Raw genomic sequence first — 25,773 nt, 5'->3', positions numbered from 1 at the left:
AAAAAAAAAAAAAAAAAAAAAAAAAAAAAAAAAAAAAAAAAAAAAAAAAAAAAAAAAACGGTTTCTATTTTTATTCAGTGATGACTTTTCAGGGTTTTACTCATAACTTGTCTACGTAAAAATTTAGATTATCTAGAAAGGAATCGGTCTTAATTATTTCAGAAGATCAAGGTTCTATTGCACAGTAATACTAATACTAGTAATATAAAAAATGTACTTTTGATTCTTTGGAATTGACAATTTTTATTTCTTAAATTTCAATATATTGCCTTTCTAAAATGATAAGAATGGAAAAAAAAAAGAAACAAAAAAGACAATTTCAAAATTAAAACACAAATTTGTCACAAAATTTAATAAATAAATACTGAAACATTTGTTTTATTGGTAAGTAGATTAAAATAATTCACCATTAAACTTAAAAAAAAAAAATTACATTTAGGATACATTTTATACAGCTTTATTTTCATTAATATTTAAAGCAGTGCTAATTATGTATAAGGCTGAAACATTCTGCTTAATTCTGCAATATAAAAGTAAGAATATTTTTTTAGTCACAAGTTTAATGTTGGTATGTTCTTATACAACACTGTAACGTTTTGACTACTTGAAGCCAATAAACACAAAATATTGAATACAGACCCTTTATTTAATTCATCTTGCAATTCTTCATTCATTTCTTTAACATGCTTTTTTAAACACAATTTCACAGCTGTAACAACTTGATGGCATGAAGATTGAAGCATCTTCAAGCTCTAATAAAATGAAAAATAAATTACAATTCTTTAGTAATAATTGTTTAAATGTAATTGGTTTTGAGTATGATTTAATAAATTAAATTATCTTCAGAATAAATTAATTGGTCTATTTAATATTAGCTTCTTGAACCATTAAGATTGCAATTTAGTATGTAGCATTTTGAACATTAGATAAAAGTTATCAACGAGTTCCATTTCTCTTTCCACACTGTAAATACAAACAAAAACAAATTCATAATGACTATAAAATTAATGTGGAAAATAGTATTCCATAGAATCATGAATAAAAATGCTTTTATAATAGAAAATAGATCGCATTGCAAAAAATTATGAAAATTTACAAAATATTAGATTTAAACTGTTTAGAATTTTTTTTTATAAAAGATATGCATAAAGAGTTGGATTAGGATAGGATTGATGTAGAGTAGTATAACACAAAAAACCAGTTATACTGAATCAATTTTAAACAGCAATAAGATGAAGAAAATTAAGCATTGTATTTTAAGTCTGATAAAAAAAGAGAAAAGATGACTGAATTCAACGTTATGGCGTCCATGTTTGAAAAGATATTGAATCCTAGTATTTTCAGTACATTTATTTGGTTGCACAATATTTTTTGGAAAGACACAAAAAAATATATTCTGTTTCTTGGGGTGTGCAAACAATTCAAATTTTGCATTAGTTGATAATAACTCAATTATTCTTTAGAGTAATAAGAACGATATCAATTTAGCTTATAAATTAAAAGAGAAGGTACATCCATAATATTTTTGAATGAAAAATCATTTGAAATTTTATTACTTATTACTTTTATTGCTTATAAACTATTTACATACATAGTTTTGCTACAAATCATCAAACCATACTTGTTTTAGTTAAAGAACATTTTGTTTAAAAAAATAAATGTCCAGTTATTAAAAGCTTTTTCATACTTTAAAATAGCATATTTACATTTCCAAATTTAAATGTCACACACGATTTTTCTTCTTCTTGAAAATTGATTAAAGTTAGTTTGATAGATAGCTATGAAGTTTCTTATGTTAGCCATGTAGTCCCCCCCCCCATAATTGATTGATTAGAGGACAGAGATTGTGGAATTGGTTATTGGAGTACTGTGGGTTGTGCACCTTTACAAAATGAACAACAGTGAAACCTTAAGGAAAGACCATTTCTATTTACGGCCACTTTAGGGAGGCAGGGAATTTTTTCTATAGATTTTGAGTTGAAGTAAACCTATAGGAGAGACCATTAAAACCTAAGCAAACATCTGCACCTAATGCAGAAAAGCTCGAATAAATAAAACACGAAAAAATATCAAAACAAAAAATTTAACAAAACAAATATGTAGAATAAAATGTATTCAAAATATTTATGTGAGGCTCACCTTTAGAGAGCTCTATTTGATGATACAACCTCATGTTGCAGTCAGAGGGCACTAAAGACGATGCCATCAGATTTACTTTTAGAGTTGAAAGTTAAATTAGAAAAAAAAGTTATTTTTAAAAAAAACAAGCATCTAAAACAGACAAATCTTTTCTCACCACCTAAAGCTAACTAATTTTTATGATATAAAATTAAATGCAAACTTAAACTAAAAACATAATTGCTTATTTATTTGAAATAGCTTTATGATTCATAATTGGTAAATTTGTTTTTACACATAATTATATTAGTTGGGATCATTTTCATAGAAGCTAAATTTTATTCATCAATACATCTTTTCATTACGCCAACAGAAGTGGCATTTCTGCATCAAGAAAAGGACACTGACTAAAATGAAAATCTTTTGCGAAAAATCATGCACCTTCGATAACAACTTTGAAGTCAATGGAGGAAGCCTCTAAGAATGAGCTATCTCCATCAATGACCATTTTACTGCGGAACAGAGAGTAGTCGCTCCTGAAAGGTTTTACTGTATTAAAATATTAATCCAGACAGAAAATTCATACCTCAGTCAAAAGAGAAGGATTTACATATCCACTGCTATCCATATATATAACTTGACTCTGATATTCTACCATCATTGCCATACTAATTTTTGTAAAATCTTTAACCTAAAACATAAGAAAGGATTAAGCAATTAAAATATGAAAAGACAATGAACTAAAATTCTATTGTATTTAAAGTACTAACTTCAGAGTAATTTTCTTCTTCAGCAGTTGGATCAATTAAAAATTGAGAATTACAGTATATCTGCAAAATATAATAATGGAAGTGTTGTAAAACTTTCAGTAGTAAAATAGGTCATTTTAGAAAATTTACTAACAGAATAAATAAAGATTGATATCAGATATGCATAATATGCACAAACATGGTTTGCGTACAATTTTTTAACATTATTTATTATGAAAAAAATTACTAAATGCTTGCATTGAAATGTTTCTGAACGACTTAGATTTTAGATATAGAATAAGTAATCAGTAAGTGGAATCAATAAGTAAGACAGTAAGTCAAGGTAAATATGATAATCAATAAAGCATAGAGTTTTATTATAAAAAGGCAAAGCTAATTAGTAATTTTTGATTAAATTTCATCAAAATTAGGTGACAAAGAAAAGGTTGAAACTAGTTACAAGTGTCAATAAATTGCTTGCAGAAATTTTTTAGTGATTAGAAAGTTTGGAGAAAGTTTTTTTATTTTATCTAAGTCTGGATAATGTTCTCTACATTTATAATTATCATTATAAAATGACAAGGAATATAGGCAATATAATGGGCTAGTATAATTTTTTTATGCCAAACACTTCCATTAAAAAAAATATATTTTTCTCATGCAAGGCATCTCCTGATAATGAATAAAGTATACGATTCTGTCCTCAGCTTAGAGATACCACTGTATATTCATTAAATCAGTCATACAAAATAATATTAGCTCACATTATGTATTAAAAACAAACGAACAAACATACATATACTTAAATTCAAAGACAATTACAAGGTAATACTTTTATTTTTGCACATGAAGAAATTTTTTTTTAAAAAAAAGCAGAAAATTATACAAACCAAAGTACACCCAACAGGCAAATCATACATTTCAACCCCAGCATTAGATAAAGCAGCTCCAGCACATGTTATAGCAGCACCGGCAGCTATAAGAATAGATCAAATTTTTGAAATATGTAAACCACATGATGAAAACATTTAAAAGATTTCATATAAAAAAAAAATATTGTTACCTCCCCCATCATCTTGCAATACATAAATAGTAATATCCAGACGTGACTTGGGAAATTTATGCTAAATTAAAAGAGTTTACGATGATTTAATATTAATTAAATAAATTTTTTTAATAGTAATGATTTCTTATTTACAGGGGGTTTCAAAAATGCTGCAACAAGCTTTTAAGGCAGGTAGGGCACATCATAAGGATTCAGAATTGTATAGCAACATATGAACAAAAATGTTATTGTATTGTGATGCATTATATCCCATTACTATAATACTACCATGCACTTAAGAGCACTATGTGCGTACTGCTAAGTCCTTACCAATCACATAAATTGCGGAGCCTTAATTTCTTTATGTGGGGAGTTCTTAAAATTATCACATATCCTAAATCTTAGAAGTTAGCAACAACATTCTGTGGTAACGACATCAACAACATTTGCCCTTCAAAGAAATCAGCGTGTTAGACAGCACCAGGTAGTCAAACTATTGGTGTTCAACATGAATAGTGTGAAATGACATAAACTTTAAACATTTGTTGCTTCATTATAAATTTTATACAATTAATATATCATTTGGTACTCATGATACCCTATACATGTTTTAAAATATTCATTTTCCTACGTCCTTTCAGCCATTTCTCCGTCTTTTCAGTTCCTACCATTTTACTCTGATGTTTTTGGTCATGAAAGGTTATGCAATTCTTATGATGTAATTTCTAGCAATTCTGGAAATTTTATTGCAGCATTTTTGAGATACCCTGCATATTATTGACTATAATTACTTACAAGTAAAATTACAGGCTCTAATGCATCTTGAATTGCTTTAGCTGTAGCCATTTCTTCATCAGATGGAACATATGGCTGACGTTCTCTACAAGAAAACATATTGTACTTAAATTCACAGCTAAGTTGGCCTTTCGTCGCAGAATCACTTTTGGTCAAAACATCACGAGGACCAATACTGAAAATTTAAAAAGGTATAATTGAAGAAGTAAAAAAGTAATACATAAATAATGTATTAAAAAGATAAATTATTTCACGTAACATAAATTAAAAACTATTGTTATTTGATATTAAAAAACAACAAAATTCTCAATTCATATTTTCAATAAAAAATATGGAAAAATTAATGTTTTCTACAAAATAATTTGTCATTAAAAAGTATCTTAATATGCCTCATTCCAAAGGTCATCAAATTGACAAGGTCAAATATCTGATACCAGCAAAGATTTACAACCTGAGAAAATCTTACAAAATAATAACCAAGAGAAACACATAATAAATGATGAAATTGAACATTTTAGTTATGATTAATTGAAATTTGTTCTAAGAACTCACAATAAGTGACACATCTCACATAGCAATAGAAATTCTAAAAAAAATGTACTGGTTCGAAAGACCAATAAGCTTCATTGTATACTGGCCCACAAACAATACTTCTGGTCCACCCAAAATCTCTCTATTTGTACATCATTTAAATATGTTCATAATCTTCATTTTGAAAGAAAACTGGTTAATTATAATAAATTGATTTAACAATTTAAAAAAATACTAAAATGTCTCATATAAAAAATAAATGCCTAAAATTGGTGCAATTATCTAAATAAAATTCAGAAAAATAAACACCAGCATTAAATAATAATGTATATTGTTAATATACTTTGTTATTTTCCGCATCAAGTTCTGGCCATTTGTAATTTGTCAACCACTGATTCTGACACATGAGTTTACTTAATTTTCTCACACGGGTATTCTTCATTCAATGTATCTTCCAGTTTTTCTTAAAATCACATTTTGTAACTTCAAATAAAATAAATGATTCTATGATAAGCATAAACCTCAAAAATGAAAAAAAAAAAATTTAACTAAGGTTTGTCAAAGAAAAGCTAAATCAAATTTCCATTATGCTCTAATTATTATCATACCATTCTAATCAAATAAACTTTCTATCATTCTATGATCAATTAATGGCAGATGCATTGGTGGTCTTATAAAACAGTGATCATTTCTTTTCACAATGGTCCAAAAAGGATTTAGCGATCTCGGGCCAGTAAACCACCAAGGATTTTGAATGCTGACATAATAGCTGCCTACTTGAGAGTGAATTTAGAAAGGCTTAACAAAGTAGAAAATAATAATAAAAGTATTTTTTCAAGTAGTAGAGTTTTTTAAAAATTAAACTACTTTGCCAAGACTTAAAAGCATAATTGTCTAAGATATCCTATATACAAATATTTGAATGATTGATTTGTTATGGTAGTTTAAATAATTCAAGATTAAACTTCAAAAATTAATATATAAATTAAAATGATTAAGAATTTTTTTTCAATGATTGTACAAATTTGCATCTAACTCATTCATGTAAGCATTTGAAAAGAATCATATGTAAATATAATGAGCTAGCTAGTGCGAAAAAAAGATACAAAATACTCACAATACCTTAAAGAGAAAGCAAAAGGATAAAAATGATTCTTAATGTAGCACTAAGTTCATGAAAATAGGAATTTTTTTTTAAATGACTACAATCCTTATAAATAAAGCCTAGGTCTTAGCACTAGTGAATATATTATTGTTTTTATACTGATTTTCATTCACAATTCTGTAAACATATGTCAAGAAGCATTTTTTAATTTTTAAACTTTTAATGCTGATTAAATAAAACAAAGTACATTTTGATAAGAAACTATGAAGAAAACAAACATTAATCAGCAGTAGTATGTATGTATACGTATACTTAAACATTAGGAAACAACAGGTGATTCGGGTTTGAATGTGATTTGAATTGTCAAATAAGGTTGATAACTTTAATTAGCAATAGAAATGTTAATGCTGTAATAGAACTTTTATTAGGTCATTGAATAAAAGGTTTTGTCTTGTAAAAATATTCCTTATTATTGCAATTTTTTTTTACATTAATGTTTCTAAATTCAACTAATTATCACTCACACCTTTTTTGCACTGAATAATTAAATAAACTTAAATATGCAAACAGACTTAAATATCTCTCCTGGGCCACTCATACAAACCTTCAATATGTTAAGTGCTTTCAAGTTAAAACAGTAAATTCTTGTAAGAGATCAATTATAAAATTCTTTTTCTAAGTTTGAAGTTGTAGTTTCTAAGTTTGTAGAAAAACACTTGCAATACTTTTCTTAATATCTTTCATTAAGAATAAATGAATAAACAAAAAAAAAATCTTTTTAAATCTAAATAATAAAAACTCTGAAAAAAAAAACTCATTTAAAATTTAAATTTTTTTTTTACATTGTATTAAAAAAGAAAAGCAGTAATAAGATTTGATTAGTCAAATAATCATATACCAACAGCGTTTTTTTGCACAATAAATGCCGAATTTATTTTTAAATTTTGCCAAAATTATATTATTTAGCCATCATTCATTTGTAAAAGAAAAAAACAAACTACAATTACATATTATTTTACAACTAAATATGACTCTCCTAAAGGTCAACTAAATTTAATAATTAAAAAAAAAGACTTAAAGATAACAGGTAATCATGATTTAAGCTCAACTTTAAATTTTAATGAGAAAGAAATAGATTGATGAGAATAGATAAAATGACGAAATGAGATGAGAATAAAAAAATGAGAAGGATTGATGAAATTACACACTTACACTGAACAGATAACTTTCGTATTGCCACATTCAAGATAAGCAGATCCAGTGACAGTAGGTATAAGACCAACTTTTAGGGCTATACAGAAAAGAAAAAAAAAAACACAGTTAATTTTATAATGTAATAATTACATTAAAAGCTAATTACAGTGAAACCTCACATTACGTACACTCCTATAAAATGAATGTTTCTCATAATGCATAATTTTTTTTTTAATTCCCTGTAAATCTTCTATGAAAAAACCACAATGTGCCCTCTCCACAAAGCAGACAGTCCCATAACTGGATGCAGACTGTAATTTATGCTTTGAAAACATTATTTTCAAAATAGACACCCTTTTTTCTAAATGTGAAAAAAAAAAGAATTCTTTCTAATTCAATTCAATTAAAAAAAAAATCTTTCCAGCATTTTTTAAAGAATGTAAATTTTATTATCTTATCTATAACTAAAAATATTTTTAAGCTATTTCAGTACTAGAGAATCAATCAATCTCCGGTCACCTTTCTTTATCTTTGATAAGAAGGAAGAGAAAATGATACTGCTAATGTGAAATATTTTGCACAGCAGCATCTTTTGCAGGGTTGCCATTCAAATCTGGAAAAAAAATTCCCTGTGTTTTCATTGTATATATTATGCGCAATATATTAAGAGGAAACAACAATTACTATGCTCTTGTGTGAGCTATATTGGGCTAACTCTATAAGTTTTAACTGCTGAACATACTTAAATAATGGTATAGTAAATTAAATAGTTTAGTGTAGCTGAAATATCTTGGTTAAATATCCCATAGATTATGCTTTGAGTGGTCACCATTTTTTAAAAGGCAAAAGTAAGAAACAAAATTCCCTGTATTTTCCCAGTTTGTAAAGAAAAAAATCAAAATTCTCAGCTATTTTAGGTGATTTTTAAATTCCCTGTATTTTCCAGGTCTTCCCTGTGGAGTGGCAACCCTGTTTTGGTCTTTTTACCTGGATGATGCAGATGACCCCACAGTTGAATTAAGAAACCCCACATGCTCAGTTTTGAGACCCCACGAGTTGAAATGATACAATAAATGATCTCAATTCCTCTTCCTCAATGAAATTTCCTTTTTATTTCTAACCAAATTGCTCCTGTACTTAACACAGTTGGGTTAAAAAAAAGAAGAATGGAAATTTAATCAAAGCGATATTCACATAAATCAAACATTTATTTAAATATTTGTTAAGTGATCTATTCTGAATACAACTCCATAGGGCCTGTAAGACATCAGGCCCTATGGAATATTGTCATGCTTCTTATTTCTAGGTTTGTTTTTAAGGAAGTATTAGAAACAGATACTACTCAATTGAGGCTTTCTGCACCAAAAGTGAGAACTTTAAGTGATGCTTAAACTTGTATTCAAGAACTGTAAAATTTTTATCAATCCATAAACGATGACATTGGTGTAAAAATGCTAGATGATTTAAAAATGTACCATGAAGATATGGTACGTCACAGCCGTTTTAAACAAACTTTCATCACATTTTTTTTCCGCGGGATAAATGTAAAACAAAGGAATGCATCAAATTCTTTAATCTACATTTCTTGGACTGTAAATATTCAACTTTCGTTAAGTTTAAATAAATACCAATGTAAATACTTGTTACAGACTGTTTAATTATTTCTTCATAGCAAACAAAGGAAAAAAAATTATGGTGTGAGCCTTTGCTATTAGTTTACCTTCCCCCTCAAAGAAACAACTCTTGTAAACGGACAATATTTTGGGTCCCACTCATAACTGAGGTTTCACTCTAATAATGTTATGAAGAAAATAAATACTTTCATTCTTAATTGTTTGTACAATTTAATAATCAGGGTTGGCAAGTTTTTGACACATGATGGTTTTTACAGGTTTATACCATGGTTTTTACCGTCATGTCAAAAACCCATAGTTTTGGTAAAACTGTATTTTTATTTGAGTTTAACTGCTTATAATTTAAAATTAATTCATTTTTGGGCAATAAAATTAGAAAAAAAGTTGTTAAAAGATACTTAAGAACAGATTCTTGCATTTTCCCAACATGATTATATCAAAACATACTATTTGAAGTAAAATATTAGGATACCAGACAAAATTTTAAACATTTCCAAGCATCATTTTGTTTGGCATATTACATTACTGAAGAATGTCAAGTCATTCTTGACTTAGAATTTGTTAGTAGTTACAAGTTTTGTTTAGCTTATTTCTAATATTTAAGAAATGCCAAATTTTAAATTCTTCTTTTTAGTTCTTGAATTTATTAATAGTTCGAAGCTTTTTCGTTTGTTTGTTTATTTCCAACAATTAAGAAGTGCAACATTTTGAATCCTTTGCAAATCAAGCTATAATGATAAAAGTATCACTATTTTTAATAAGTATATAACAATATTTCTATATGAATGTTTATCCTTCTATAAGAATACATGTACATAGTTGCAAAATCAATAGCAATCATTTACAACATTCATTTATAAAGGCAATTATGTGAAAATAGTATATTGCTCGCTATATGCCATAAATGAAAGAAAACAGTAGGTTTTTGACGGTTTTTACCACTGCCACGTCAAAAACCAGTTTTTGACGTCAAAACCCAACCCTGTTAACAATACTATAATAATTTGACGTAGTCAATGAAAAATTTTAACATGTACATGAATAGCCAAAAAAGAAATTAGAGCTTCTGCATTGTTGTTTTAAAAGAATATTTAAAAAAAAACCTGCAATATAAGAAAATATGGTTTTTAATTCTAATAATTTTATATTCAGAAATTAGTGTTTCTTTTTTAAAAAGAAAGATAGCTGCTGAGGATAAATATTACATTAGAGTTTAAAAGCTAAATATTATTACACATTGGCCTAATGTCATCTGGTTTCCTTCCATCTCTTCTCTCTCCTTTCTCATTTACCTGAAAATGAAAATAGGAATTTAATTGTACTAGTTTTAGTTACTTGTCCATAAAATTGATTAAAAAAATCAATAAAAAATATAAAATTGCAAAATGGAAAGAAACACAACAGAAAAAAAAAGTAGTTTTTAACTGTTACTAAATTACCCTCTGCTTTAAAAATATAACGCCAAAATTCTCAGTGTTCCATATCAACTGGAAAAATGAAGATCAATAATAAAAATGTCAGAGGAAAACAAAGGTTGCTCAGAATTTCCACTTACAGAGAAGTAAGAAAAATAAAGGATAATAAAACTTTATAATATAATTGCATGTGTGTATATAAGAGAAATACAACAAAAAATGGAAAATTGAAAAAAAAAAATTATTCAAAAGAATTTTCTTTTATTTTTTAAAATAAAACTTCGTTGCTTTTAATTTTTAAAATAAAACTTTAAACCAATGCCTTTAACATTTTATGCAGTTCTTCCTTTTTTTTTTGTGGAAAAGTTGTCTGTATAGCAAAAATGTTTTTAAAATTCAAATCTATGAGCTGTTATGGAAAGGAAAATAATAATAAAGACAAACAGAAAAATGGGTGGAAAATTCACAATATCATATTTTTTAGAAGAAATGTAGCATCATAAAAATAAAAGATTAAAGAAAAAAACTGTATTTTGTCCAATAAACTATTCAATACAATCTAACATTCCAATACTTATTATTCATAAACATCTGTTATCCAATGTCTAATATACAGTCTGGTATTTATTATTCCTGCTTTTGTTTCTTTTTCCAGCAAGATATCAATGATTATACGGTATTGATTACAACTGAAAGAAACTTTAAATGAACACCAATCAAAACACAATGTTAAATTCTCTTTTTCTTCATTTATGCTACAGGAATTCAACATTATCCTTTGCAAGTTTGACTTTTTTCACATAATTCTCTTACATTAATGATTTTTCACATTTGCTGTTTTTTCCCCCTTCCTCCACAAACAAAGGTGGGAGAAATTTCTCATTCTATTTTAACTTGATCTTGATGAAGCTGTGTGTTGATTCAAGTTTGAACTTTTTCAGTCTTGGTTTAAGGATGAAATAAGGGCTCTTTCAGGGTTAGTGTCTTATTTAAATTAGAGCAAGACTGAAGGAAAGCATTAATTTGACTTGATTCCCTTGTATTTATCATAGATTTTAGAATGTTATACTCAATATTTTGCATAGAAAAATTATGAAACTTCCGGAAATTCCAGTTAATTAATCTTTTTGGTTAGTTGAATTCCAGTTTGCCAAACTCTTACTGTCAAGTACTTGAATACAAATCATTTAGACACATTAAAAGTATAATCACACTAGATTAAAAAAAAAAATAACAGATGTCATCACTACTGTTACAGAAAAGTTTCACTATGTATGCTTTTCACTCTCTTAACACTATTTAGATTTTCTCGTATTATTTATTCTTTCATTGGCTGGCAAAATAAGATATTTTGTACTTTTTTAGAGAAATATTTCAGGAATATTCATGCAGGAAAAAGTTATTGATGATAATGAGGTCATTAATTTCCGAATCATTTTTTGAATATGACATTTTATGAATATTATTTTAAAACAAGATTTAACAAAGTTGAAGGTTTTTTTTTTTTTAAACTGCTTTTATTTAGCTTTATGAAAAATATTAGTTAAGGAACAAGTTAAAAATATTAGTTAAGGAGTTTTTGCAGTCATATCGCTGGTTCAAAATTAAAACGGCGCTTCTGAAAACATGATTAGTGTTGTTTGAATGAGAAGTGAGTGCAGAAGTGTCGTTTTAATTTTGAACCAGCGATATGTTCTTATATCTAAGCATGCACAATACACTATGGTTTTTTAATTTTTTTTTGTGATGAATTTCTACGTTAAATTTTTTTGAACTTAGAAATACAAATATTTTCTAAAGCTAAAATTAATCGAAGAATAGTAATTTTTTGCAGCCATATTATTTTATACTTGTGTCAAACAAAAATGATGATTATGGTTAAAATTCCATTCTATCTATAAAGAATAAAACATGAAGATATAAATAAAAACTTACAATGCTTTCTTGTTTTTTACTACTTTTAAAGAAATTTGGTGACATACAATTGTCTGGAGGAGCAACACGACGATTATCTCTACCCATGATACAACTTTTCTGAAAAATAAAAGAATATTAACTAATAGGTTACAGAATAAGCCAAATCATATATTTTTTTAAAATATAGAAGCTCTAAGAATTTTGTAATAAAGTTAAAAATGGGAACTTTTACAGCATAAAATTATTAAAATTGATTGTTTGGGAAGGAAAGTAAACAGGGATGTCAAAGAAATTAAATGTTTTTTTTTAATTAATTTTTTTACATATATTTAAAGTTTGCTGTCATCTTTTGAGATTTAGTGTGTTATCTGAATAAGTGATCAGCATGTTTAGCAGGGTAAATTAACTTCTTTTCAGTGCTGTATTCAAGAAATCAGATTTATTTAACGAAAGGAAAAAAAAATCATAGTGGTCAGTGACTAATAAATAAGCAGAATTGACATTTTTTCAAGAAGAAATCTATTTCTTCAGGACAGTGTAAAAATGGGAAGAGACTAAAAATAACCATTACAGTTTACCAGTTATTATAAAAGTAACTTAAATATAAACAAATTAAATTTAATTTAGCACCAGAAAATTAAAAGTTTTTCTTACCAACTCTGTAAACAAAAAAATCTATATCTTTTCATATTATTTATCTTAGTTTTATATTTATACAGAGTTAGTAGTTTTACACAGAATTTAAAAAAAACAAAAAACATATTACTTAAAAGACAACATAAGTATTCATATTTAAGAGTATACTTTGATTATACAAATTAGTAGACTATATGTAAAGTAGATATCCTGGCGAAAAAAATGAATACAAATTACAGCAGCCACACTTTACTTTCACAAAAACAAATCTGTTATATGATAAATAATAAATTTCAAAAGGTTTTCCGAAATAGACATGCTGAAAATTATTGTAACACTCTCCACTCCCAATAAGCCTTCCATGCTCAATCTTCACTGCTAACTTTAGATAGTTTAGTAAACTATACCATATGAGCACACTTATACCATATTGGTGTTTTCATTGTACCTAACTGCATCTTGTGTCCTTCAGGAGCTTTTATGGGCTTTATTCATTTGAAAAGTTGCTTCGTGTTTTTCTTTTTGAAACTGATCTCCACACAACTTTCAATACAAGGATAATTTTTATTCAGCTCGTAGAGAGCTCATGGCAGATATGGCATCTGTCCTGGTGTAGGATTAAAAAATTTTTTTATATTTTTTTTTACTGTAATTGTGAATTCAATGTGAATTAGCAAAAGTGCAAGTGTTTAATAATTGATAATAATCCAAAAATAAAAGGAATGTCGAAAATTGTAAATTGCACTTTCAAGTCATCACTTCTTGACACGCTTAATTTGTTCAGATTTTATTGTAAATCTGTGTTGTTTCTTGATCTTTTTTTCAAAAGTTATTGCAATGGATATCCGCATGCTTAACTACATTCTGCACAGAAAAAAAAAATGACAACAAATGAATAAATTAGAAGTTATCGAAATACGGTATTATATACACATAAATATTGTCATATTTGCTGTTGATGTGCCTAAATAAGTGAACCGCTCTTAGTTGGTCAACCTATGCAAGTGGCCCTTCGTTAATCAACCTGCTGTGCAGGTGGCCTTTCACTGAAAAAGGTTGTGCACCTCTAGGTTAAAATAAAATTTCCTCTTAATAATTTGATGACGATTAAAGACTTGATTTATTTTTCACCCTAACTAAGTTCATTACTAATTATCGGCCAAAGTTTCTAAAGTACATGTTAAACATAAAATTGAAACAGAATTTTAATTTTCAAATCTTTAATCTAAAAAATCTACCTACTACATAAATGTAAACATTGTCTCATAGAATATAACAGATAAAAACATAAATGTAAGCATAGAATTTTACTAAAAGACGCATGTCATGTAAGAATGTACGCATGTTCCAACAAATATTTTTACATCATAAATTAAAGTGCGTAAAATAGCACTTTTTTGAAGAATTTCTATTGTTTTGGGTATGTTCGATTTCCTTAAATATTTATAATACATAGTTAGTACTTTTGTAGTGTATCTATATAACAAAATAATTTCGAAAAATAGATTCAGTCTTAGTAAAAAAATCTAAGGAATAGAATTTCATTATAAAAACAACCATCAAATTTATTATCAATTTATTTCTTATGATATATAAAAATTAACAATTAAAACAAAACGGAAAAAAATATGCACAAGAAACATTTGATGCTTTTTGCTTAGAAAGTAAATTTTAATTATAATAACCTTATTTAAGCAGAATTCCGTATATATAACTTAAGCACACGATGGCTCGTAGTTTAAAATCTTTAAAATGTAAACAGTAAATAAAACCAATTGTTGCCAATTGGTAAATCTGAATTTAAGGGAAACATTTAATTTCGTAATTTGTTCCAAATCATGTGAACGTAATACTGAACTGGGTGAGTCAGCTTAATCGGTTGAACAAGTTTACTTTCATAAAATTAAAACTTGTATCTGAAGAGATAAACTAAATTATACTTTTTCAACTCAATGAGTTGTATAAGTTTTATCAGTTTTCCAGTGAGCACTATAAGTATTTGATTTGTTTATCTCACAAGATGTTGTCTCAGAGGAATGTTGTGATGGTTGATAAATAAATTTGTCAAAGCTTGTAGATTCTGTAATTAATTATGCCATATAATTAATTTTCATTTTATCACTCATACTGTATAGTCGTGCTGTGATCTATTGTGATGATTTAGTATATAATCTTTGATTTTTCATTGATATCAAATTAATTTTATAACATGTGCCTTAAAATATCACTTATTACATTAGTATTAGCTACCACAATATTGTCCTGTTTTTGTGAAATAAATCGACATGTGAGTAAGCGATAACATTGCCTCGTATTAAAATTGACTCGCAAGCTTTAATTTATTTAATTTAATCTGATTTTTTTTCTATTTTTTTTAGATTGAGTGTACTGTTTATGCAGATTCAATTGATCAAGAGAATAAACATAATTTAAATGTCATCTACGTTACTGCTACAGATGATCACGATAAAATCCATTATTTATGGAGCTCTTATGTTGTTCCTAGTGTAATTATTTCTAGAACTTCAAAAGATACTACACTTGAAAAAATTGACTTTGAAAAGCTCCGTTTATTTCAAAGTGGTGCTATTCAATTTAGTAAGAATCCCCTCTCCTCAACAGGTTTTACAATATCCGAGGTAAAATGATTTTTAAGTAACTGTTGTAAAATAAATGATTTAAAATTAAATTATTGATGTTTCATGTTTTCTCTCATATATCCATTAATGAACTGTCTATTTACATTGCTGTATATTTAATATTCCAATAATTTTCTCTTATATCTATCCCTTAATGAACTGTCTATTAATATAGTAGAAGATTTTAAAACTTTGTTATTATTTTAACTCTTTATCTAAGACAATAAAGGAACTCCTTTCATTAAAATATTAAGATAAATTCTTTGTATAACTTATTCAACTAAATTCCATTTGTTTTACATAGAGTTTAGGGATATTAACATATCGATATCTGTTCATGCAAACTGTAATCACCAAGGTGCTAAGGGGATTTCTAACTTGTAAAAATTAATATATATATATATGTATATAATTATCAAATTTTGCATAAACCCAAGCAGTAGCCCACAAAACTAAAAAAATCATCATGAAAGAGAATCAACTTGAAGGATTATAATCCATAGTTACTCCCAGGAAAGCCTCTACATATATATATATACAGTACAGAACCCGTTATCCGGAAATCAGAAAACAGGAAAACCAAAAAACCGGAACGGTAACCTTGATATTGAAAGTACTCAGGTTGATATGTCAACCTTAACTTCTAAACGTGCATTTTTATTTTAAAATATATACTTTTGTTTTGGAGCACTGTGCATTATGTGAGACACAGTGGAATTCTTTGTTTTGTACTTATAAAGAAGTAACTCTTTTTCTTTTAATTTTATTTCAGTGTACTGTATGATTAGTTAATAAATAAAAGCTTTGTTAATTTAAATAAGAGCTTTGTTAATTCAAAGCTGCATTTTTCTTTATATAAGTGGAATTGAAAGCAGGGGGGAAATTCATTCTATAAAATTGATGTTGTTTCTTATGCTATTTGCCTATACCAGTAAGCCTGCTTGGTGAAACCAAGCAAATTTAAGGCAGAGAGTCTGTTTCTTGCTTTTCAGTGGCGTCATCTATTACCAAGAAATTTACTTCACCCACAAACACACGTCACAGCCCATTTTAAAGAACAGACTCGTTCAAACATCCATTCATTTATCCACAAATCATAATTTTGACCTAAACCAGAGAATAATCAATCTCCGATTCAGCACCCCCTGAGGTATTGATTTGTTTTAGGAACTTATCAAATCAATCATAGGTCAAGTGCTACAAATCATAGGCTAAGTTTTCCAGAAAATTTTTTAAACTTAACCTATGCATTTGGTTTAGCAAATTGTTAAATTTGAAGAAAGTTTCTTGTTTATTCATTGTATCTCTAAATAATAGCATAAAATACAGATCTTGTTACCCAATAATATTTTCATATTGGTGCCTGTTTGTACCAACTGCTATTGTTTAGGTGTTAATACATGTTTCTTGTACTAGCCATAAGTTTAAATATATATTGTGGCTTGTCTGGAGATGGCTCTGTTTAATTAGTTTCTTAGTTTTTTTTATATACTATTGTGTCGTTGTCTACAGAGCTTGGCAACCATTTAATGATTAGTGATCAATCGTGATGTATACCATGCATTTCTGTACATAATATTACTTTAATTAAATTGTTGTTTGTGTTATTAGATAAAATAGTTTACTAATTATATTTTAGCTGTGGCAAAATTCTTATGAAAAAGATTCTTCAGATATAAATGAAATAAGTGAAGTAGTTCCCTTAGCTTTGGAAAATTTTCAATGGAACAATGTAACAAATAGTTCTATAAGCTGTTCTGAAACATTTGCTCATATAAATTTAGTTTCTTCTGGTGATGAAACAGTTTTTTCGAAAGGAGGGACATTTGAAATTGAGGTAAGTATTCAAAAATATTTATTATATGTATAAGATTTTTATCATATGATGAGTAATAATGGCTCCTTATTATATTTGTTTCCATATTTTTTTAAATACTTTAAAATCAAATTATAAGTGCATGTTTTAAAATATTATAATGGGGTTGCTTTACCCGATTTTAAATGTTCATGTGAAAACACTGTCCAAGTAGAAAAGGATAGCAATAATGTGATAAATTCTTAAACTTTGTATTTTTAAGAATGAGACATTAAATGATTCTGTCTTAGACTTTACTGTATTTAATAATGTCATTTAGTTTTCTTTGTTTTAACATGTTATTTCAACTGACAATAATAAACTTTTTTTATAAGAATTTTCAAAAAGAACTATTAAAATGTTTTCTTTTTCTTTATTGTTAGTTTTCAATTTCTGGTAAAGAAGAAGCTGCATCTAATTATCCTCACCTGATTTATTCTGGAAACTCAACTCAACTTAAAGTTGTCTTCAACAAATTTTACTCAAATTCCTCTAGAATACGATATGCTATGGAAGTATCTGTTTTTTCACCTTTAGCCAAAACATGTGATCAAGATGATTGTGAACCTGTTGTCGCAAAGTCTGTCAGTGATGAGTTTTCACCTGGCATTTTTTCTGTAAGTGAGAAATGATTTGAAATTTTGTATCTGTCTTAAGTATTATAAAGAGCCTTCCACCTTCACCATCCTAAGATTTTGGGTTAAAATTTTAATTGTTTTCTAGGTGCATTTTTGTTCTTAGCAAAATTTTGATGGTAGAGAATCATTACATTGCACAATATCTTTTAAAAAGTAGGAAATTAGAGTTTAGCTTTGTTAGATTGGAAAAAATAGCATTTAATTGTTTTTAAAATTTCTATGGATTCTAATAGCAAGTAAAATTGTGCATAGAGTAATTTAGAATAGGTATCTTAACAATTGTCTGTGAATTTTTTTTGAGAACTTGTATTTTATGCTTGTATTTTGGTTTAAATTGATGAAAAGGAATTTAGATATAGTGGAGAAGAATTATTTTGACTTAAACAAAAACAATAATATTTTTCCAAATAAATAAATAAAAAAATTTTAAAAACTGAAAATAGACAAAAATAAATTACTAGGTTACTTTCTAAAAATACTGATTGAAGAATTGTATTAATATAATTTTGTCATAAAATTCGTTGAAATTTTAGCACACTATGTTTCATTTATTCTAATTGCCATTTTGTATTTTGCCTGTTTTGAAGGATGCTTAGTTTAGCAAATAGAATAAATAACAGTTATTAATTCATTTATGGAAATTAAATATCAATGATAAAAGCATATGTAATGTCACCCCTTCCTGCACTAAGTTTCGTAATGGTTGAATTTGGTTGCGAGTGAAGACATCTCTTAAGTTATATAACTTTTAATTATTAATTTATATTTAATTTGACAATTTAAGTGATTATATTTTATCTATATTTTTTACCTCATGTAATGAATGTATTTTTAAAGTTTATTTTTTTCATGTTTCTATTAATTTGGTTATTCTTATTTATATTTGGAATGTACATTGTATTTTATAATTTTTTTTAAAATTACTTTAAAAGGATCATTTTTAAGGAAAATAATTGAAGCTGCCTTATTTTGAAAAGTGATATAATTTTAAATTTAACTTCGAAATATTAAAAAAGAAAATATAAAAATGAATCTATAATAATATATCCAAATTTAATATGTATTTAAAAAAAAAATTTTTTTAAATTTTTTTTTCTCGATTAAAGTTGTTGATTAATTACATGTTTAAAAATTTAATATTTTTAATTTTTTCTGACATGAATATCTGGCAACAACATTACTTCAGTAAAATAAGCGTATTTTATTAAAATAATATACAGTACAGAACCCGTTATCCGGAAATCAGAAAACCGGAAAACCATAAAACCGGAACAAAATTCGATAAATTTTCCCGCCATTTAAAATTTTTTTTTTTTCCTCATAGGATTTTAGGATTTTTCTTTCGATTTTGAAAGATGTTTACCTTACCATAATTTTGGAAATAATCATTAGTGTATTAATTCATTGTTTTTTCTTCTTTTTAGATTATTTTCAATTTTTATTTTTTTAAGTTGGGTTTAACAGTAAAAAGAAACAGCTTTTTGTAGCGATTCAGAAAACCGGAAAAATCAGTTATCCGGAATAGCAATGGTCCCAACCGNTGTCCAAGTAGAAAAGGATAGCAATAATGTGATAAATTCTTAAACTTTGTATTTTTAAGAATGAGACATTAAATGATTCTGTCTTAGACTTTACTGTATTTAATAATGTCATTTAGTTTTCTTTGTTTTAACATGTTATTTCAACTGACAATAATAAACTTTTTTTATAAGAATTTTCAAAAAGAACTATTAAAATGTTTTCTTTTTCTTTATTGTTAGTTTTCAATTTCTGGTAAAGAAGAAGCTGCATCTAATTATCCTCACCTGATTTATTCTGGAAACTCAACTCAACTTAAAGTTGTCTTCAACAAATTTTACTCAAATTCCTCTAGAATACGATATGCTATGGAAGTATCTGTTTTTTCACCTTTAGCCAAAACATGTGATCAAGATGATTGTGAACCTGTTGTCGCAAAGTCTGTCAGTGATGAGTTTTCACCTGGCATTTTTTCTGTAAGTGAGAAATGATTTGAAATTTTATATCTGTCTTAAGTATTATAAATAGCCTTCCACCTTCACCATCCTAAGACTTTGGGTTAAAATTTTAATTGTTTTCTAGGTGCATTTTTGTTCTTTACCTTACCATAATTTTGGAAATAATCATTAGTGTATTACTTCATTGTTTTTTCTTCTTTTTAGATTATTTTAAATTTTTATTTTTTTAAGTTGGGTTTAACAGTAAAAAGAAACGGCTTTTTGTAGCGATTCAGAAAACCGGAAAAATCAGTTATCCGGAATAGCAATGGTCCCAACCGTTCCGGACAATCGGTTCCCTACTGTATTTTATTGTTTAGCAATAATCGATCTATTTTCAAGTAAAAGATTTTTAAGTAGCTACAACATTATTATTATTGATCTAAAATAAACCGGAAACTTAAAAGTAATAATTTATTTTATATTAATTTTATAAAGATTGTAAAAATAGCTTAAATGTTTTTCTAAGATTGCTTAATTAAAGTCTTTTATTTTTCTTTTATTTTTAAAAAGAGAAAAATTAATGATGTACAAATTCAGAAAATATAATAGAGCCTACATAAATATTTTCCTTCTCATTTACTTGAGATTTCAGATGCATAATGATTGCAACATATTAATTATATTGTAAATTACTTTCTAAAAGTAATACTTGAGCCATAGTGGCTCATGCGATAGAGAGCTTGGCATGGGGTATCCACTGCTAGAGTGATAGACAGGGGATAGAGCACTCATCTCCCAATAGCTGGTCAATTCAAATTCCACCCCCGGTTTGCACCGACCACAGTATAAATGACATAAAATATCCTCAGTAGTAGATGTATCATGGGTTAGAGTCCCCTTGCTGTTAGGCTAACCATGGAAGGTTTTTGTGGTTTTTCTCTCCATTTAACGCAAATGCGGGTTAGTTTCATCAAATAGTCCTCCACAAAAGCAAATTTCACCCAATACTTGATCCAGGAGTTGTTGTTAAACATCCCCTTGGAGAAGGAAAACCTGAACCAGGTCCAGAAGGCCGCGTCAGTTCCCCATATATCTGCAGAAAGTCCTGATCAACCAGCAGCTACTTAAAAGAAGCGCCACGGCAAAAAAGGTGATCAGGACTAGCAGGTTGTGAGCAGGAACTAGGTTGGAAAGTCTTCTCCCCATTTTGAAACCTTAAACACTTAAGATGGCCTGGGAACATTACGGAGTTGAACATTAGTAGTTGTAAACCCTAAATTGGCTTGTTTGTTCAACGACGGTTATAAAATAAAATAAAAATGCTACTTTACATACAATGATCGATACCTAAATTAAGTATCTTATTAACAATACCCTGGATACAATGTTATTTTAATATTTATAATTATGTCTAAGTTGATTTTCCTTAATTTTTTTTTTGTGTGAAATGTTAATCCTGATTGGAAGGTTTGTCTGTGAATTATATTTATTATTCATGTCCTTTCTTATTTATTTTTGCTGTTTATTTAAGAGTTAAATGCAATATTTTTTCTTCTTTAAATCATCATCAGCATTGTTGTGACTGCCCTTTGTGAGCATGGACCTTCCTCAGAAGCTTTTCCCATTCTGCCCTTCTCCCAGCAATTGATTTCCAGCTCTTTAATTTTAGGATGGCAAAATCCTCATCCACACAGTCTTTCCATCTCTTTTTGGGTCTTCCTTTTGACCTTTTGTTGGAGGGGGTTGCATTAAAAACTCTTAATGCTGTTTGTTCTGGGCCCATTCTCACTACATGCCCGGCCCATTTCATTCTACTTAGTTTAATAGATTTAATGAAAATTATAACTACACTAACTCATAACTTTAAATTATAACTACATTTAAAAGTCATTTTCTTTTATTCACATCCATTATTTTTTCGCTTAAAAGTTTTTTTTTAAACAAATGATGCATTATATTTAACTGAAATAAAGCAGACAGTAATGTTTGTAATAAATCTGTCAATTTAAGTATTTTTAAAATTTATACTAACATTTTGTAAACTTATATCAAGTGTTGCATTATTTTTGTACAGTAATGACACAATATTCTCAAAAAATATGTACTTTACATGACAGATTATTTCCATTTTTTGCAATACAACTTTTTAACTTTAAAAGAAAATTAATTTTTTCTTTATATATTTTTGTAGGTAGTAATTTTATTATAAATTATAACCAAATGTTTTTAAATGTTATTGCATATTATATTTCATTCATTTTTGTTATAGGATATTACACTTTTACCACCATGTTCTCAAGATTCTTTTCTTTCGTGGCGTCCTGTTGCTTATACAAGTAATGAACCGTCTGTTGCTAACTCAACTGATGCTAAAATTACATCAAAGTGCTCTAAATCTGTTGAACGTCATATCCAAAGCATTGCCGAACTATTTTTTAATGATCTTGGAAATAGTTCTGTAAGCAAGTTTAATATGACTTTTGGAACCAAAGGAGATGGATTTTACTCTAAAACTGAATACACAATGTGGTGAGTTTTTTGATTCTCATGGTTAATTATTAATTAACATTAAAAATAACAATATTAACTATATATAATAGTTCTAATTGTTTAGATGTGTATATATTTTTTAATAGCTGCCTATAGTTACCAGCTGGTCTGCAGCAGACAATTTATTTGAATCTGCATGTTAAAGTTTTGAGGCCAAAAAATTCTGAATACACATAGTCAGACAGAACACAATTTGATTATATTCTCTAATGTAACTAATTGTGTAACATTATACTACACAATTATTAATGACATTATACTAATTCTGTAACAGGTAACTAATTGTGTAATTGATTAAATCAGTCTGTTTACAGATCACTCTTGAAGAAACTGATTGTTGTTTTTACTATTTATTAGCTTTTGAACTTGGTTTTGTTCTGGCTAAAAAACACATTTTGATTTATTAATTATCATTAACAGTATGTAATTGCTGCAAGTAATGATTTTTTGCAAACAAAATAGACCGAGTAGAAATATGTCTAATGCTCTGCAACAAGAATGTATATAAGCATAAATGTTTTGTGGGTATTCATTAGAAATAAACAACTGTTGCTAGTTAAATTGTTACCAGTTTTTTGTACTGAGTTTTGTTTTATACAGATTTCTTTTTCAAGAAAGATTTTACAAATTTATTCTTTTAGCCCTAATTATAATTTTTCTGCTGAATTGACTTTTATACTACTTCATTTCTATTTTTTTAATAGTTCCCTTTCCTAGTAACTTAACATCATTATAAGCATAAAATCTGATTTTAAATTTTAACTTATTAAATGAAAAGTTAATGCATAGTATTCTTCACCTCCAAAAGTAATGTTACTGGTTTGTTGTCAACCACTAAGATTTTCTACACTCAAAATTTTTTTCCTATAAATACAAATTTATTGAGAAAATTTCATTATCTACTGATTATTTAACATTGCTTAGGTTAAAGAAGGACATTTTAAAAGTTTTTCATATCAACAAATTTCATGCAGTGCGAAAATTGTCCAGCTAGATTTTACTTGTGCTAACTTGACAAAGGCAACTAAAAATAAATAACTATTAAAAACTTGCTATAAACTTCAAATGAATCTCAATACTGATTAAATCAAGCTGTAATCTAGTAAAAGTCAGTGATGTTTTAAAAAGAGTTATTGATGTGATAAAAGGGTAAAGCGGCTATGGGGCTGAGCCGTATCACTAGTCAGTAAACCACTAGGAAGCATAGAGGGTGTAGCCCTGAATGTATCTTTGTGATAACCTTTTCTAATTGGTACTATATCTTATTCTATTTTTTTTTTCTGTTTTAGATTTTTAAGTTGCTCTTTGTAATAAGCATACAAGCCTTCTTGTATGTATGCAAATAAAATAAAAAAATGAATAAAAGGAGGAAAGTGTTACTGAAAAATTACAATAAACAAAATAACTATATTATTTCAGAATCCATGTTAAAGTGGAAAAGCACGCTTTTTATTTGAGAATTCATCCAAAATTCAAAATTTGTATGTAAGTTGTTATAAATAAAAAAATAAGGCATGCTGCACTTGGAAATAAAAATTTACTTCCTCTCTTGTAGTAACGGTTACATAGTGGGTAAAAGAAATATGAATTTTCCGAATTTGTAATTAGAGAATTAAAAATTTGTAATTCAAAGCCTTTTTATGTGTTTTTTTTTTCAATTTTTATATTTAGGCATTTCGTTTTCAACTATTATTTTATGTCTTTTATTGTTTTTTATGTATGTTTTGTGATATTTAATGATTATTGACAATGCTTAGCTGAAAGAGAATTATTTAATTTCTATTGGTGATGCCCTCCGAGAATATTCTTGATCCAATTATAATTTGACCCCACAACTTAAGCTTCTGAAACTTTTCTAAAAATACTCTACTTTTATTCGAAAATATGTACAATAACTATTTTAATATTAATTAAATTCAAATATAATTATTTGATTTGCATTGCTGTTTAACATTTTGATTCTAATATTTTTAGGTCATTCATGGCAGGAGTTGGATCTAGTGTAGGATTTAAGTTATCAGCTACTGCATTAATTTTCCTATGTGTAGGTCTTGGAGCTCTTTCTGTCTTTCTTATCTCTGGATTGATTTTCACAGCAGTTAAAAAATGTCGAAGAAAAGATGAATTACTTTTGAGTGATGCTGTCAACTAATTTAAAGTAAAGGGATTTATTACTTAAGATTTTGCCCTTTTTATTTAAATAATATGTATATAATGTGTTATTTATTTGTAATATAATTAAGGATGTAATTAATATTTAATAATTTTTTTCCATGTCAGTATTTATAGTTATGAATAATAATAATTTAATGACATTTGATTTGTTTCATATTAAATAAGAATGTGCTTTCTTTATTGCTATAAATATAGAAACTTGAAGGCTTTTTTGGTGTTAAACTGTTTTAATTTTTTCCGATAATTAACATTTAGTTGAATGTTGCTCAATCTCAAGGCTTTCATTTTCTGTGTTGAATTTACCATTCTGTGTATTCGAGTGTTATGAAAATTAATATGATTTTTTTTTATTTGATTCTCACTCATAGAATTTTTCTCAAACTGAAAAAATTAAGAATAAAGGACATCAATAATTTATAATTGTTTTGTCTTATATTTCTAATAGTATTTAATAGTTAGACTTGAGATATTTTTTGAGTTTATAGTTATAGGCTTCTATTAACCCTTTGCTAGTAATAAATATGCAGTTTTCGTTTACTTAATTCACGTAGTATTACGAGTAAATAGTAGTCGAAAGTGGCAGCTGTTTTCCCCTGCCATTCTTCCGAAAACGTCACCCTTCTCTGGCGATGCTGTAGATAGCTCGCCTCATATGTTTTAAAAATTTCTTAAAGTATTTGCAGTTCATAAATAACAGTTTTTACGTACTTTAAAACAATTAATAAATGAGAATTATTAAATAGTAAATTATAAATGAGTATAATCAAATATATAAATAATAATAGTTCATTATAAATATAAGGCAAATATTAAATTGTC

General features: G+C 27.2%; 2 protein-coding genes across 2 annotated transcripts in view; one reads left to right on the top strand and one right to left on the bottom strand.

Moving 5' to 3' along the window:
• The window catches only part of LOC107457450 (uncharacterized), a 16,183-nt gene extending 1,196 nt beyond the window's left edge, over nt 1–14,987 (bottom strand). Inside the window, exons 1-10 of the mRNA XM_016075610.3 lie at nt 14,825–14,987; nt 12,522–12,620; nt 10,406–10,463; nt 7,556–7,634; nt 4,708–4,882; nt 3,931–3,991; nt 3,758–3,843; nt 2,889–2,948; nt 2,705–2,809; nt 640–752 (exon numbers count right to left, since the gene is read on the bottom strand). Coding sequence (XP_015931096.2) covers nt 640–752; nt 2,705–2,809; nt 2,889–2,948; nt 3,758–3,843; nt 3,931–3,991; nt 4,708–4,882; nt 7,556–7,634; nt 10,406–10,463; nt 12,522–12,608 — 824 coding nt within the window. The 5' untranslated portion in view covers nt 12,609–12,620; nt 14,825–14,987. The remainder of the gene's footprint in view (nt 1–639; nt 753–2,704; nt 2,810–2,888; nt 2,949–3,757; nt 3,844–3,930; nt 3,992–4,707; nt 4,883–7,555; nt 7,635–10,405; nt 10,464–12,521; nt 12,621–14,824) is intronic.
• A 169-nt stretch (nt 14,988–15,156) lies between these two features.
• On the top strand, nt 15,157–25,374 carry LOC107457451 (glycosylated lysosomal membrane protein). Its single transcript, XM_016075611.4, has 6 exons — nt 15,157–15,426; nt 15,518–15,778; nt 17,418–17,615; nt 18,017–18,250; nt 22,499–22,758; nt 24,754–25,374. The coding sequence occupies exons 1-6, from the start codon at nt 15,349–15,351 to the stop codon at nt 24,929–24,931; spliced, it is 1,209 nt and encodes a 402-aa protein (XP_015931097.2). The 5' UTR covers nt 15,157–15,348; the 3' UTR covers nt 24,932–25,374.
• The last annotated feature ends 399 nt before the right edge of the window (nt 25,375–25,773 follow it).

This window comes from Parasteatoda tepidariorum, chromosome 2 (genome assembly GCF_043381705.1).
Source record: "Parasteatoda tepidariorum isolate YZ-2023 chromosome 2, CAS_Ptep_4.0, whole genome shotgun sequence".
NCBI classification, from domain to species: Eukaryota; Metazoa; Arthropoda; class Arachnida; order Araneae; family Theridiidae; genus Parasteatoda; species Parasteatoda tepidariorum.
This window is presented reverse-complemented; position numbering and strand designations above follow the sequence as displayed.